At 28.4% G+C, this 16,485-nt stretch overlaps 1 protein-coding gene across 1 annotated transcript; it reads right to left on the bottom strand.

Moving 5' to 3' along the window:
• Positions 1 to 1,095: 1,095 nt before the first annotated feature.
• On the bottom strand, positions 1,096 to 16,485 carry LOC131182315 (nucleobase-ascorbate transporter 4-like). Its single transcript, XM_058151395.1, has 15 exons — positions 15,964 to 16,485; positions 15,259 to 15,362; positions 14,992 to 15,174; positions 14,071 to 14,171; positions 13,893 to 13,968; positions 13,539 to 13,598; positions 12,976 to 13,163; positions 11,794 to 11,890; positions 6,892 to 6,978; positions 4,997 to 5,104; positions 3,721 to 3,779; positions 2,399 to 2,490; positions 2,190 to 2,267; positions 1,595 to 1,755; positions 1,096 to 1,500 (listed from the first exon to the last, which is right to left on the bottom strand). Exons 1-15 carry the CDS (start codon positions 16,406 to 16,408, stop codon positions 1,249 to 1,251), a joined length of 2,091 nt encoding a protein of 696 aa, XP_058007378.1. The 5' UTR covers positions 16,409 to 16,485; the 3' UTR covers positions 1,096 to 1,248.

Genomic DNA, 16,485 nt, shown 5'->3' with positions numbered 1-16,485 from the left:
TTTGAGCTATTGTTGCAACGTTATTTTCATTTTTGTAGCTGAACTCTATTTGATCTTGGTTGTATTTCCTTTTGTAAGGTTTTTGCACTTAGCATGTTAAGTTTTAGGTTTGAGTGTATGGGGTTTTTCGATTGACCAGGGTGTAATTGAACTTGTCTATGCTAAGTTTTCCTAATTTATATTAATAAATTGTTGCTAAAAATAGGAGTTGTTATGTGTTAAATTAAGTTTGGCTTAAAGTTCAATTACACCCCTATACTTATTGAAAAAGTTTAATTTAGTTCTTTTTAATTTTTTTTCATAAGTTTAATCCAGAAATTTCAATTTAAGCTCAATTTAACCTAAAAATTAATAAAATGAAAAAATTGAGCTTCTTAATATTTAGGTTTAAATAAAGAAATCAAGAAATTTGACTCCAAAATTAAGAAATTGAATTTCTTGATTTTTAATTCAAATCAAGAAATCAACAAATTTAGCCCAACAATTTTAATTTTTGGGTTAAATTGAATTAAAAATGAAAATTTTAAGTTATTTTAGATAAAAAAAATTAAAAATGGGCTAAACTGAACTTCTCCAGTAAGTACAGAGGTTAAATTGAATATTTTGCCAATTAAGTTTTGTGTCAAATACAAAGATCAAATTAATTTTTTATCCATTTTAAATTAAACAAAGGCGAAATGCAACATATACAACCTAAAACATTAAGAACAAAACAATATTTAGCATTTGATTAACCATGATTACTTATTAAAGATTGTTTTACCCTCAAAAACTTTTCCGAAACATCAAAATTTCTACATTTTTCTTTTTTACTTCACCTAAAAGGAATAAGAATTTCCATATCCAATAGTTGGTGAATATGAGCACCTTTCATTAGTGAAATAGTTTTTAATGTCAAGAGACACCACAAGAGGGGTGGGTCAACAGAGAGAGAGGTTCCTAATAATTAGAGGCAGCCACAGTGGAGGAGGAAATTGCTTCTATGGTGGTGGAGATGTATGATTGATAGTGTAATTAATGTAGAAGATACAAGAGAAGAGTAAAGAAAACTAATAACTAAGAATGTAGGAAGTAATAACCTTTTGACACCATATGTGATTTAATTGGTTTCATTTGAAACTTGAAAGATCTCACAGCCAAAGCGATGATTTTAATGGCATCATTGTTACCTTTTGACACCATTTAAGTGTGCCTTTCCAGCGTCTATAAATTTCTAACAAAAACAGAATTACAACAAACTATAAAAGTCTATCCGTTCATACGAGAACGACGAATCCCTAAGGTAGACCAGCTTGAACGTGTTGAAGCAGTATAAATCTTCCAATCCTCCTTCAGCGGCCTCAACGGCTCCACCACGTCCTCCTTCTTCTCCTCCTCCTTCCTCGCCATTGGCCTCTCTTTCTTCAGCTTCTCTTTGGGAGTTAGGAGATCAAAAAGGAAAGCTAATATAGTTGCAGTCGTTGATGCGGATGAGAAAATTACTTGCATTATTTCTTTGAACTGAAACCCAAAAAAAAAAGAGAAAAATCTATAGTGTACGAGTCCCTTAATATGTTACATGAACTTCAATAGGCATCTGTAATTGAATACTCACCCAGGAGGATCTAGAAAGAGGAAGTACTTGACCAGAAAATAAATCATAATTATGGAAGTATTTATTCATAGAGAGACCCATAAAGAGAGAAATGCCTAGAATGAACTTTGACCTGAACCTATCCAATTCGCAGTAATAGAGATCTTCAAGCCCTGCTGAAACTGTTAATTAACCCAACAAATCTGTCTCAGTTCAGTAATTATACATAAAAATAAGATAAAAACATAATGTGATACGAAAGTATAAAGCATGGGCATCTAGACTTGTTCCCCAGTACAGTGTGGCAAATTACTGTCATGATTTAGTTGAAATTCTTGTGCAAATTTAATAGTAAATAATTTTTCTAAAAAAAAAAATAAAATTTAGCAATTAGACCCATATAAATTGAAGTTTAGTAGTAATCATTACGAAAATAATTATGATTTAAGGATTTATAATGCATGATATTAAGGGTTCAAAGATTAATTATTCTTATTTCCTTTAAATGTTTCCAAAATATATAAAAAAAATGAAATAAAAGCTTAATTTACTTAATTACTCATTAAAAATGAAATTCAACTACAATCTTGGCTAAAACGCGGAAAGGAGTACATACCCACATAAGGGAAGAAGACGATATGCAGAGATGCCACAATTGACAAAGGTACAGAAGCGAGAATAGCTGTGAGTTTTCCTGTTAAAGATGTTATCTCATCTAATTATATCAAACAGTACTGTATGAACAGATTAAAATATAAAACAGTATAAAACAGAGATAGCCAATGATAATATACAAGATATGTACTTTGGTGGGAAATACTACACCTAGTGTGGAAAAGAGAAGCAAGAAAATTGCTGATACGAAAGCGATCCTCAGGCTGCCAACCCTTGTTAATCCCACTAATCCAGAATGGTCACTGCAGCGACCATCAAAATTATATTCAATCACCTAATTAATTAATATTCAAATTAAGATAAGAGCATTAGAATAGAAAATCCTCTTACAAAAGCTACGGGTTTAATTATACCATAGTCGTAAGACTAGACCGATCTTGATGAATTAAACCAATTTTAATCAAAACAAATAAGTGATCAATTGATTTATTTTTAAATCCGTTCTATAAAGAATTAGAATTGATCGGTGCAAATTGTTTAGATAAATTAGATCAATTCGTTCTGATTATTTTATTGCATGACCTGACATCTTCATAAAAAAAAAAAAAAAAAAAAATAGCCTATTAATTAAAAAAAAATCAAATCGTGTTTTCCCAAATTTATTCAACTCTTTAAATTTTAATAGAATCAGTAAAAATTGAATAAAATTTCAATAATTTTTAAAAATTTTGCCAAAATTAAAAGAACTTTGTAAAATTATCAAAAATACGATATGATTTAAATTTTTTTTTTTATTAGTTGATAGGCCAAAAATTTTTAGAGTCCTTACAAGAAAGAGATTAATTTCAGTCATTGTCCATTAATTTTATAACAATATTTTCTATAAACATTAATTTGTATATATCTTAAAATCTTTCAAATTTTAATTTAATGCATATTTAAATCACTCCAATAAAAATTTTTCATTATCAAATTGACGTGTCAGTAAATAAAGTCTCTCTCCTCCATATAAATAAATAAATAAATAACCTTGTTTAAAATATATATATATATATATATATATATATCTTGTCACTCAATTTAATCTCGATAGACTTTTAAATCCACAATTCTATTTACAAGTATGAATGGGATTCCACGTTAGAAAATATTAACTTCATCTATTTTTATTGATCATATTTAAGTTTTTTTATTTAAAATTATTTGTTACATTTAAAAAACTAAGAAGTACTAATTTTTTTTAATTTTACTTTCTTTTTATTTAATATTATAATAAATATTTATATAATTTTTTAAGTGAAATAAAAAATAATTTAATTAATTATTAATATATTTTATAAAAAATAAATAATTTAATTATTTTTTTAATTATTATATAATTTAAATATTAATTAATTATTAATATATTTTATAAAAAAAGTAAATAATTTAATTATTTTTTAATTATTATATAAAATTTAAATATAAAAAATAAAAATTAACGGAGATAATAATTAACATTATATTTTGGATATTTAAAGTTTATTCCTTACACTGAAGCAGTGGAACCAAGTCCCATGCCAAAAACTGCATCAAATAAAGTTCCAATTCCCTGAAAATTCAGAGAAGTTATAATAAGTGATGCTGAATCGAGAACAGAATGTGAAAGATCTCAAAATGCCTAATGATGAGAATTATTAAAGAAAAATTACTACCTCAGAGTCACAGTAAATCAGTTTAAGCATTGAATAAAAATTTTTTATTTATAAGGCTATCTTAACCTCTCTTTTTGGCATGCTAGAATTCAACTTGCAGCAAAAAAATTCTAAATAGATGAGTGAATTTCATATTTGGTATATGCTGAAACTTAAAATATATATAATTTTTCTTATTTTATTTGTCGTATTTAAATTTTTCACTGTCACATTTAAAAATAAAAAGTATTAACTATTTTTTTAAAATCTTACTCTTTATTTATATTAAATACAATAAATATTTATATAATTTTCTAAGTGAGATAAAGAATAATTTAGTCAAGTATGTTTTTATAAAAATGAGTGTATTAAATTATTTTCTTAATTACTGTGCAAAGTCCAAATGCTATAAAACAAATGAACAGAGGTAATATTTGATTTGAATTCCATAAAATCATGTTTGAAATAAATACAGAATTGAAAATTCAATTCATTTACATTTATTTCGTAAAATATTCTTGACATATTAATCTTATAAAATAAATAATAATTTCATAATTATATTTATTTTGCTTAATATAATTTTTTTTTAAGATACATAATATACTCATATTTTATATATTATAACCTTTAAAATAATATCTACCACTATGTAAATTAAATAATTTAGAATGACAAAATAATATCTATCAATAACACATCTTTTCCTTGTGACTTATTCTCTATTATTAAAAAATGCATTAATACCCCATAGTCATATTAAAAGAAAAAATGTCAAAATACAAAGATAAATAGATGACTGTGAAAAAATGGGCTTCGTGAGTGAAAAGAATGATGATATGAAGCTGAGGGTGAAAAATGGAGTTTTTTGAGAGAAAAAAAAATATATATGAAAATATGGATAGTTTTATAAAAATGTGTGGTAAATTTTGTGAAATTTAATTGATAATTTCACCTATTTTTATGAAATTTTTAATAATAATGTTCAATTCTACAGGATTAAAAATTATTTTTTTTAATTCTAAATATAAAATTTTAAATTTAAAAATAATTTTCACAAAATTTTATAAAATACAATTATTCTAAACAGTCTTTTAGGAAGAAAAAAAATAAAAATAAAAAGATCACTTGGTACCTGTAAGCCAATAGCATAACGGAGTAGATCAGGCGAAATAGGTAGTGCACTCCTATACTTTCTCTTTGCTATCGACGAATATTTTTTATCAACATCTTTTTTAGTAGTCTGCAAAAACATAAAGTCTTATCAACAAAATGAGAAAAAAACAAGCAAAATCAAACTGTTCCAAATAGAAAAGGTGTGGTAAATAAATTAAACTAATTACGAAACATCCATATTGCAATCCTAATATTTTCTTTTGACTTAATTATTATAATTTTTTTCTATTATTTATAATCTTTTTTTTTTGTAATATATAAAGGTAACTCTTTACGTTCGTTTTACAATTCATTATCCCTTTCAACAATACCTTCTCAAAAGATTAAATCTGAGTTTTTCTTTTAAAAGTGCAGTAGATCTTACTACTGCACCTAATATGTTAGTGGCTTTTTAACATTTTTTATAATTCATAAATGGATTCATTCAATATATTTTCTTTCTTTAGTGTTTGAAACTTGAATATTTATTGCATGACTATCAATGAGCTAGACAAATTAATAGGGAGAAAAATTAAAAAAAATAGACAGCAATGATGTAATAGGTTAAAATAAAATTGGTTAGGTGCTGGCATGGTGCACGTATATTAATATTTATTTTTTAAAAAATATTGTAAATTAATTTTATGGCAATAAAATAATTAATACAATATAATAATTTTGTTATAAATACAATATCTTAGGTTATATATACATTTTTTGAATTTGCAATAGTAGATTAAGCACTATAGTTTCTATGATAATGGTTGAAATAAAACATTAATAAAAAAGATAATTTGTTATTTTAAAAAAGGTCAAGTGTGGGCGATAATATTTACTTGTTTGTATAATAGTATATTTTTCAATAAAATTATTTAATAATTTAGTTTTATAATTGATTATGACTTTTTGGTTTTATTATACAAAATATATGTGTGCACGAATTAAATTTTATATGATAATAATTAAAAAATAAGCTTAAAAAATAAAAATTATATATTGATAAATTATTGTCTTTAAAAAACATAAATAAAATAATTATAAAAAAAATAGAGAAACATATAAAAGGGAAATAAAAGATAAATTGACACTTAATTAAATAAATAAAGTATTTTTAAAGGACATGTAATTCACTGGTACTATAACAAATATTAGAATTAGCAGTGAAAAATTTTACAGCAACATTAATTTTGCTGCTATAAAGTTAACATATAACAGCAATATAAAAAATTATTGTTAATAGTAAATAAAAAAATATGACAATAATTATTATTTAATATTGTTATCATTGTTAAATTTTTTACAACAATAATTGTTGCAGTCAATAAATTTTTTTTTAGCAATCATAATTTTATTGTATAATATCTACAATCACAATTTTTTTTGTAGCAACATGTAACAATTTATATATTACTGCTAAAAGTATAAAATTTGCTGCCATAAATTTATGGCAGCAATATAAGAATTACTGCATATTGCTACTAAAAAATTATGATTGCTACAAAAAAAAAATTATTAACAGCAATAATTATTGCTGTCAAAAGTTTATCAATGATAACAATAATAAACAACAATTATTGCCATATCTTTTTTTATGTATCATTTGCAGTAATTGTTCATGTTGCTACTATATGTTAACTTTATAACAACAAAATTAATATCGCTACAAAATTTTTTATTGTTAGTTTAAACATTTATTGTAGTGTATTTTTAAAAAACTTATAGATATATTATATAGATATCATGAGTGTAATAAAAATTTTTCAATTTTTTTTAGAGGAAATCATTAAAACTGAAAGAAAAATATTTAGTTACAAACAAATAGCAAGTATGAGCAAGATGATAATGGATAAAAGCATAATAGTTCTGACAAGTCACCTGTCTGGCAATTGGACCATTGAGTTTTGGGGGTTTTGCACGAAATTCTCCCCCTAATCTTGATGAGGTGGAAAATGTTCCTATGGACTGCATTAACATTAACTCTTATCAATAAAAGGGAAAAGCCAAAGAAAAGAGAAATAGCCAAAATGGCAGGCATAAAAGAAAATCATGAAGAAAAAATATTAGGTTAATTATAGAATATTTCAGATTTACTAAAAAATAGTAAATCTTCCATTCTTAAAATTTTTATTACCCTGTAAATTATGGATTCTAAGTCCGAGGGTGTGCTTCAAGTGCATGAAATAATTTTTCGTATGGTGCATTCAGTAGATATGTATGTTATTTTACAATCATATGGATCCATTATCTACATAATAAAGAAGATTCATATTTTTTTCAGGACATGAAACACTAAATTATGTTCTTCAAAAATATTATAAAATCTTCTCAAAAAAATATTTATTAACCCTACAGTTCATTTTCGGAAAATCATGCAGGGAAAAAAAAACAATATTTAGCTACACATAAAGTTCATTTTCCCCCTTCAATTTATATCAAATGTATTTCAAGGATGTGCTGGAATGAAAATGTGCTTCTCATCGGTTAGAATAACCATATGAAGTTTATATACAAGAGGAAAAGAGAAAGAAGAAAGAGAACCAAAAAGAAAAGCACAATTGACAACTAAGCTAATTGATTAACATAATTAGCTAACTAAATTCTAAAACTAGCCTCCTGGTTATATAAAGACTTCTGAAGTTTGCAAACTAACTTTGAGCCATCACCACCATACTCCTCCAAAGGTATATAACCAGGAGGAAGATCCATGTAAATTTCTTCAACAAGCTCCCCATTCAGAAATCCCCATTCAGAAAAGCATTATTAACATCCAATTAAGATAGTTGCCAACTGAAAATGGCTACAAGAGCAAGAAATGTCCTAACTGTAGTGTGCTTAGCAACAGGACTAAAATTCTCTTAGTAATCAAATCCAACCCTCTATGTGTACCTTTTGGCCACAACTCCAGCCTTGTACCTATCAATGGTACCAACAGATTTAAACTTCACCCTGTAAACCCATTTACAACCCTCTGATTTGGCACCTATAGGCAACTGAGTAATAGTCCAAGTCCTATTCTATTCTAAAGCATCAAGTTCATCCTTCATAGCCTGTTTCCAATGATCAAATTGAACAGCATGGTGATATGAAGTTGGCTCAAAAGTGAAAGAAAAATTAAGAATAAAAGACTTGTAATGAGGAGACAATCTATCATAGGAAATGTAATTTTTAATAGGATAAGAAGTATGACAAGATACAGAAGATGGAAGAATTTGACCTGATTTCAATTATAAATGATAGGTATGAAGATGCACTGGTAATCTAACTTGTCTAGTACACCTTCTTAAGGCAGGAACAGTAGATAAGGTTCCATTAAAGTAGGGACAAAATTAGACAAATCAGACACATTATGATCGCACATGGTATTTAGACTAGAAGTTGACCGAGAAATAAGAGGAAAGGAATTAGAAACAGATATATTTAATAAAGGAAAAATAGAAACAGTTGGTAAAACTAAATTTGGAACAATAGAACTAGGTTGAGACATAAGAGAAGAAGATTGTTGAGAAAGGGAAGACACTTTCATGAAAGACTACATCTCTTGAAACAAAACAAGTCTTTGAATCATGATCATACAAAAGATAACCCTTAACATCAATTGGATAACCAACAAAGAGACACTTTTTGGCTTTAACATCAAATTTACTTCTATGAGCAATGAGATTAGAGGCAAAACACAGATAACCAAAAGCTCTAAGATGAGAATATGAAGGAGTTTTGTGAAATAGAAGTTCAAAGGGTGATTTATTCTGATATTTGGCCATGGGAATTCTGTTGATAAGATATGGAGAAGTGAGTATAGCAAAACCGCAAAACATGAGAGGAAGATGAGAATGAAACAAAAAAGCTTTGGCAACATTAAGGATGTGCTGGTATTTCCTCTCAACAATACTATTGTGCTGGGGGGTATACAGACAACTTGTTTGATGCACAATGCCATTAGAGGCAAAGAATGAATGTGAAAGGAATTCAATCCCATTATCAATTCTAATCTGTTTGATGGAAGCTAGAAACTGAGGGAACATGTTTTTGAAATTGAGGAACAAGAAAAGAGACTTCATATTTTGACTTCATGAGAAAAGTCCAGACATTTTCGGTAAAGTCATCAACAATAGTCAAAAAGAAATGATTTCCGTAATATCTTTTTGAGAATAAGGGCCCTATATGTCCATATGCATAAGCTCAAAAGGACCAGAAGTATTAGGAATATGTTAGGGAGAAAAAATAATCTTCTTTGTTTTGCTTTTGGACAAGTATCACATGGAAAGGAAGAATTTTTAGAGGAAAGGGAAAGCTAGGACTATAAAGTAACTAGTCTATCATTAGCAGGATGACCCAACCTGTGATGCCAGGTTTCAAAAGAAACTGTATTAGACTGAAAAGAATGACAAATACTTTGATTAATACTTTCTTGTGACAGGACAAATAACCCATCCTTGATTTTTGCTAGACCAATTGTCTCCCATGATGAAAGGGCCTGGAGAAAACAATAGTGAGACAGAATGATGAAACATACCTTTTTAGACAGAACTAACTTGCTCACTAACGATAGACTAAAGGTGAACGATGGAATAAGCAAGACATTATGAAGAGGAGAACGATGGAATAAGCAAGACATTATGAAGAGTAAGGAAAGAGTTCAATTGTACTGTACCCATTTTAGTAACTTGTACTTTTACTCCATTAGGCAAAGACACAAAGGAATTAGACACAGGAATTGAATTAAGAAACAATGACTTAGAACAAATTATGTGATCTGTGGCACTAGTATCCAGTTATCCACAATCAAAGGATATACAATAGATTGAGAATGAAAAAGTTTATGTGAAATTGATGAAGATGCTGTAGAAAAAATGGAAGAATTTATTCCTGCCATGTTCACTTGAGAAGAAAATGAAGTAATTTGATTGTTCAGAAGCGGCATCAACTTGTGAACTTGATCTTTAAATGGATTAGCTATCTTAGATTATGTCCTCAATATTTCTTGAAACTGAATCCGTAGTAACATCTGAGACTTGATGAATAATAGACCCGAAACCTCCCTAAAAAACTTTGATGCAATTTTCCCCAAATTGAAGCAACACGAAGGGAAACAGATCTTAGAAACCATGCTGCAAAGAGATAATTGCAACGAATCCAAGGGAGATGCTGTGAAGACTTACAAATTGTACCATCAAGAAACCCTTGATTAGATCTCCTCCTTGATAGAAAATTGGTTGAGATGAGTTCAGGTAATTACTACTACTGAGTTCCGATTTTCTGAATGATAAAGATAACAGAGTGAAGTACCATCTTCTAATAGACTTGCAGTAGCTATAAAGGACATTGCCGCCATTGATGAACGGTAAAGCCTTGAGAATAAGAAAGGAAGAAAATAACTATCTCTAGATCTAGATTTGGATCTCTAGCTCTGACACCATATTACAAAGATGTGCTAGAATGAAAATGTGCTTCTCATCGATTAGAATATCCTTCTGATGTTCATATACAAGAGGAAAAGAGGAAGAAGAAAGAGAGCTAACAAGAAAAGCACAGCTGATAGCTAAGCTAACTGATTAACAAAATTAGCTAACTAAGTTCTAAAACTAGCTAACTAATTTTAAATAACATTACAAATAGTTAACTAATAGCTCGACCGCAGCTTGTGATCTTCTTCTCTTCTTCCTTTGCTTGATAAAATGCTCAATTAATTTTTGCGTCCTAATTAACATAAAATTTTAAATTTAATTTAATCTAATCTAATTTTTATTAAACAAATTAAAGCATTAATTTTTATTCTTAATTAATTAAAAATAATTTTTGTATTTTCAATAATTTAAAATATTTGAAAGTAAATTTAAAAAAAAAAAAATCAAAAACCCAAAAATTGGAAGCCTAAGAAAAACAAAATACAAAGTCATATTTCGTCTTCCTCTTCCTTTTCTTAATTATATTTAGTTTGAAAACTAAATGGTGAGGGAGGTGTGAGATTCGAATACCATCGTCATTAATGAGTAGTGTTAAACCTATTAATAGGGTGAGTATTCGGTTCGAACCGAGCCAAATTAAATTATAAAAATTAGATTATGTATTTGAGAAATCAAATCGAACCGAAATAGGTAAAAAATTGAATCGAATCGAATCGAATTACTTTATTTTGGTTCGGTTCAATTTAAACCGGTCGGTTTTATTTTTTATTGATTTTTAATTTATACTTGATTTTCAAGTTATTTGGTCTAATTTTGACTTTGGTTTGAACTTAATAACCATTAATCAATGAAATTAAACAATTAATATATAAAAAATTAAATATAATTCATAAATTTTTCATAAAAATAAATCAATTCAAAAATCGATTCGATTCGATTTGGTTCGATTTGAACATATAAATTACTATTTGGTTCGGTTTAACTGATTTTTTCTCTTCAAAATCGAATCAAACCGAAATAACTAAAATTTGTATAATGCAAAACCGAACCGAACTGATTAAGTTTTAAAACCGAACCGATTGAACTGAATTGACTCGGTTCGGTTCGATTTTTCAGTTTGAACCGAAATCAGCTCACCCTTACCTATTAATCCATTCTTAATAAACCTTTTATTAACATTAATTTATAAATAATATAGACTCCCATGGGAGCAATTCCAATAACTGTACACAATTTTTTTTTTAAGAAAAAAGCTATATTTTTTTTATTTTTTTGCTTTTTTTTTCTCTCTAAATGAGTGATTTGGCAAACCATAGTATAAGATGTATATAAAATAAATTAAGGAAATGCTCATAATGTATATATATCTAACCTCAATAGTGGCAACAAATGAAGCAGCCATCGTTAAAAAGATATCTCTAACTTCAAAAGTAGGATAGCCCCATTGAAATGGATTTGGTACCTTGATCCTGCATATATTAATTGTAGCAAAATGTTATTATTATGGCCAGCATACAAATTTAAGGCGCATACATAAATCGCACAATCACACAGTATAAAAAGAGAAAGAGAAAGAATAGCACAAGATTTAACATGGTTCAACAGTAAGGTCTACGTCCACGGGCAATATAAGAGAAAAAAAGTTTCACTATGATGAAAAGAGTAAGATACAATCACTCATAACTCTTAAACCCTAACTCCAATATGTTTTCCGAATATTTTACAACTCTACCGAAAAAGCATAGAGTATTACAACATTACTCTATAGGCCCACGCCCTCCGCTACCACCACAAATCTCACTTTTTTATCCCAATCGGATAGCAGCGCGAGACTTTCCCGTCGGGTCACAATTTGAGTTTCTATAAAAAATATATTTAAATTTTAAGTCACAAAAATAACAGTTATTATTGCAAGTTTCACCAATTAATTTTATATGTCATCACATGGAATAGAGCAGTAAAATGGTCCATACTACAAATTATTTTTTTAATTTATTTAATAAAGAAATAATGCGCTGAATAATAATTGATAGACACAAATGAAAGAAAGGCTTCTTCTTTTCTCACTATAAACGTGAATAATCTCAAAATAGATATTTGAATTGAACTCAAGTTCACTTCGATTTTTACAACTTAAAGATGAAGGAAGACTAATCAAGTTATCCCTTGATTGGCTACTTAAGATTACATTAAAAGATAATTTAGTAAAAATTAATTTTTTTTTAATGTTTAATACTCTCTCCCTCTGCTTTCTCTTTGTAAAAAAAATTGATAAAGAATAATTGCCTATGCTAGTACATGCTGCTTTAACTAATTGAAATCTTGTTGATAGTCAAAGTTTGGTAAGCCAAATTCATGGTTGCAGCTTCAAATTTTAGGGAAACAAAGTAGCTAGGTTTAAACTACCTTGTTTCACTTTTAACACCGACTATATATTTATACAAAGTAAAAAATTATTATATGAAGAGAACAATTTTATGTGTAATTCAACATGTAAAGTGAGAAGATAAAGCAAGAATGAAAATCAAGTTGTAGTTGGTAAATTTGATCTCACCAAGGTGCAGCAGGGATGAGCCCTGAACGGTCAGTGCGACAATTATTTTGTTTCTCTTGAGATGCATTATTATATGCACCAGCCACGGTCAAAATTTCTGCAAAGGTCCATGCAATTGCAATCGAGATCGTGATCACAACTGATCGAACAAGTATAGGTCTTTTTGGTTTCCAAATATAGGGAAGGAACTGCATTAATAATATGAATTTCTATATGAAAAGTAACCCAAAATATTACATTGTGCATATAAATTTAAAAATTTTGAAAATTCATGTTTTGGATTCAAGTATATTTTATTTTTTTTCTTTGGTGTAATCTGAATAGAATATCATGGGATGGTCTAACGATCCAATTTAGTCAGCGATTTATGCTAAATTTTTTCTAGTTTTATAATTAATAAAATTTTTACTTATAAAAAAATACTTTGACAATTTACCTGAATAATATAATTTGCCTAAACAAATTGTAAAAAGAAAAAAAAAATCTGATTCTTACATATTACAGGATAGATCCAACTACAAGAGAACTTGGAAAATAAGTAATTAATAAACCATGTAACTTACCTGGGTTGAGAAAATCACAATAGCCACTGCTGGGAGTCCAATTTCAATACATTTTGCCAACTACAAGCATCAATCCAATTGAAGAAATATCACATCACGTATAATTTCAAATTAATGGAACAAACTGCAACATTAACATGCAATTGGATGGAATATTATATTCCAGCTAACAAAACATAACTTTAATTTTTATAAAGAAAATTTTATTTTATTAATGATTATCATTGAATGAATGGATAAATTTTAATTTAATAATAGAAAATAAATTAAATTAAAAATAAAATAACTATGGAAGGAACCTACAAATTATGTCTATTTTATAAAAAAACCAATTGAATAAAGCATAGGCCTTGCCTGCGGGAATCCACGGGCATAAAGCCCAAGTCCAGTGAGAGTCACAAGAGGAATAGAAGAGAGAATGGTAAGCTTGCTGGCATCATAAGAAATCCAAATTAAAGCTCTTAATAAAAAAAAAATCCCAAATTCCACTAAAATTTATTTGATATATTGAATAAATTACAAAATATTCCACCTTGCGAAAATCCCCCCTAGACCAGAGAAACCAACGATGATTTGAAGGAAGGACCCAACAATACTTGCTCCTTGCATACGTCTCATTGATCTTTTAAACATCTAATGTAGAGGACCACCCACAAAAAATAAATACAAACGCCATGTGAGCACAACAATATACATTAATTAAACCATATGCACTGCTTCTTAATAACCTAATTGACGTTAGATTTTTTTTTTTTTAATATATTTATTATCAAAGTGGAAAATTTTGAATTCAAGTCTATTTCCTTTTGATAAGGGATCCTATGTGCACGATTCTTTCTGTTGCAGGGAAAAACAATACTATGTGCCACAAATTAAATAAAAGTGGACATACATCTCTCGGCCTAAAAATTTAAAGTCAAGTGAGGACTTTAATTAGACAGATATTCTATAGGTTAAAATGTGTCAAATAGGTAACTACAAAAAAAAAAAAAAAAGGGATTTTTAGCACCGAATTCAACGATCTAACATATGTTAGTGGCAATCATAATCTTTCACTAATTTAAAGTTAATTTTAAAATTTAATGATAAATTTTAATATGCTATTAAACACTTTGTCAATAAAAGTATTAACAATGAATTTATGGGATCCGTTGTTATGATGAATTATTATTATTATTATTATTATTATTATTATTATTATTATTATTATCTTAAAAAAAACTTCATATATAAATTTTATCAATTTAATATTCATATCAAATTCAAGTGAGTTGGATCAAATTTTCAAGTTGGGATGATCAAGTTGACTAAAAGGATAAAACATTATTAATTTAGTATAAATCTAAACAAATTATGCATCATTTCGAATTAAACATACTTAAATTGGATAAAAAAAATGCCATCTCTATGTACGTGATATAGATAGATAGCATTGACAAAATAGGCAACCAACCTGACGAGGAGTGAGTGTCGCACTAAATTTATTATTAGTTGATATAGCAATGGAGATGGCTGGGATGATGAAAGCTTCGGATATTTGCATCACCACCGGAAGTTGAGAACCCAACAAAATCTGCGAGAACGTGTTTATCGCTGCTGTAAAGAGCGAACTTTGGATTGCTTCAGCTTTCTCAACCTGATTTGCAATAGAAAAAGTTATCAATTTTCAGTAATTCAATGCTTTCCCATCAAAAATTACGTGCATGATAATATTGTTTACATTGCCACCACCCATCACCGCCGCAAGCGTTGAGGGAATGATCATAGCAGTCCAGACGATCACTATGCTAAACTGCAATCCCATGAGATAAAGAGATGGATCTCCTGCAATCAAATGAACGGTTGAGATCCGTATTATTGTAAGTGAGAGTGAACATGTAGTGAATGATTTCTTAATTAAAAGATATTATTTTCATAATTTTTCTTTAAAAATATTTTTCTTTTTTTCTTTTAGTAAAAATAATGTAAATATTTTTTTAAAATAAAAATAAATAAATATTTTATGTTTGTCAACATTCAAATAAATAATTTTTAATAGTTGATATATTTTTTTTAGTATTACTCATTGCTATATTTATATAAAGCTGATATGTATATTTTATTTTCCTTCACCAATTAATTACAATTATTGTCCATATTAATAGATGTCGATAATTACATATTATTATCAACAATTGATAATAAGATGAGATCATATCCACTTAGCAATTAAACTAACACCTAAGATTATGCATCCCTATTTAATAACGTGATTAACAAATCCACCAAATGTGTTTTTTTTTTTTTCCTTTAAAATACAAATTGTTGTTCATAAATACATCAAGTTTAGTATTGGCATTCATTGTGTATAGAAATTAATAATCAGGCGATTAAAAAAAATATACACAGAAAATTTTTTTTATTAAGAATGAGAGAGAAAATTTACTCCAATCTGGATTATCCCCGATGGGAATGTCAACTTCAGTTAGACGGGGCATCACCTGAGCCTGTCTTTTTCGATATTGCTCTGCAAGACCTGCATCTATCTGGCTTCTTGTTCTGGACGGTCGTCGCGGTGGTCGCCGTCCTTGCTGTGGTCGTGTTGGTGGTGGTGGCGGAGGTTTCAATGATTGTTGTTGTTGTGGAGGTGGAGAAGGAGGTGGAGGAGGCGGTGGAGGTGGAGGTGGAGGAGGCGGTGGAGGTGGAGGTGGAGGTGGAGGTGGCGATTCATAAGCGTAAGTAGAAGAGCTGGGGATGCCGTAGTTGGATGTAAACCAATTATTTTGGCAATTAGGGCATTGAGAAGGAGAAGAAGAGAAAGAGAAGTAATAAAGTGTTGGACTATACTGGCAATAAGGGCAGTTTGGGATGCAGGCATCGATGCCTTCCATTTTTGTGTTCTTGATCAGTGTATCGTACGGGCGACTTTTAGATGAAGTAGGAGAGGCATGAGGCAGAGACCAAAAGA

The sequence above is a fragment of the Hevea brasiliensis genome, chromosome 8 (genome assembly GCF_030052815.1).
Source record: "Hevea brasiliensis isolate MT/VB/25A 57/8 chromosome 8, ASM3005281v1, whole genome shotgun sequence".
NCBI classification, from domain to species: Eukaryota; Viridiplantae; Streptophyta; class Magnoliopsida; order Malpighiales; family Euphorbiaceae; genus Hevea; species Hevea brasiliensis.
The sequence above is the reverse complement of the archived record's forward strand: the minus strand, read 5'-3'. Positions and strand labels throughout refer to the sequence as shown.

What these genes read in the sequence shown, in the direction of transcription:
- LOC131182315 (XM_058151395.1), bottom strand. Translation starts at nt 16,408, where the DNA reads ATGGAAGGCATCGATGCCTGCATCCCAAACTGCCCTTATTGCCAGTAT. An exon ending in CGGTGATGGGTGGTGGCAAT is followed by an intron (nt 15,175 to 15,258) that starts GTAAACAATATT and finishes ATTGCAAATCAG; the next exon opens with GTTGAGAAAGCTGAAGCAAT. An exon ending in GCTTCTCTTTTCCACACTAG is followed by an intron (nt 2,268 to 2,398) that starts GTGTAGTATTTC and finishes CATCTTTAACAG; the next exon opens with GAAAACTCACAGCTATTCTC.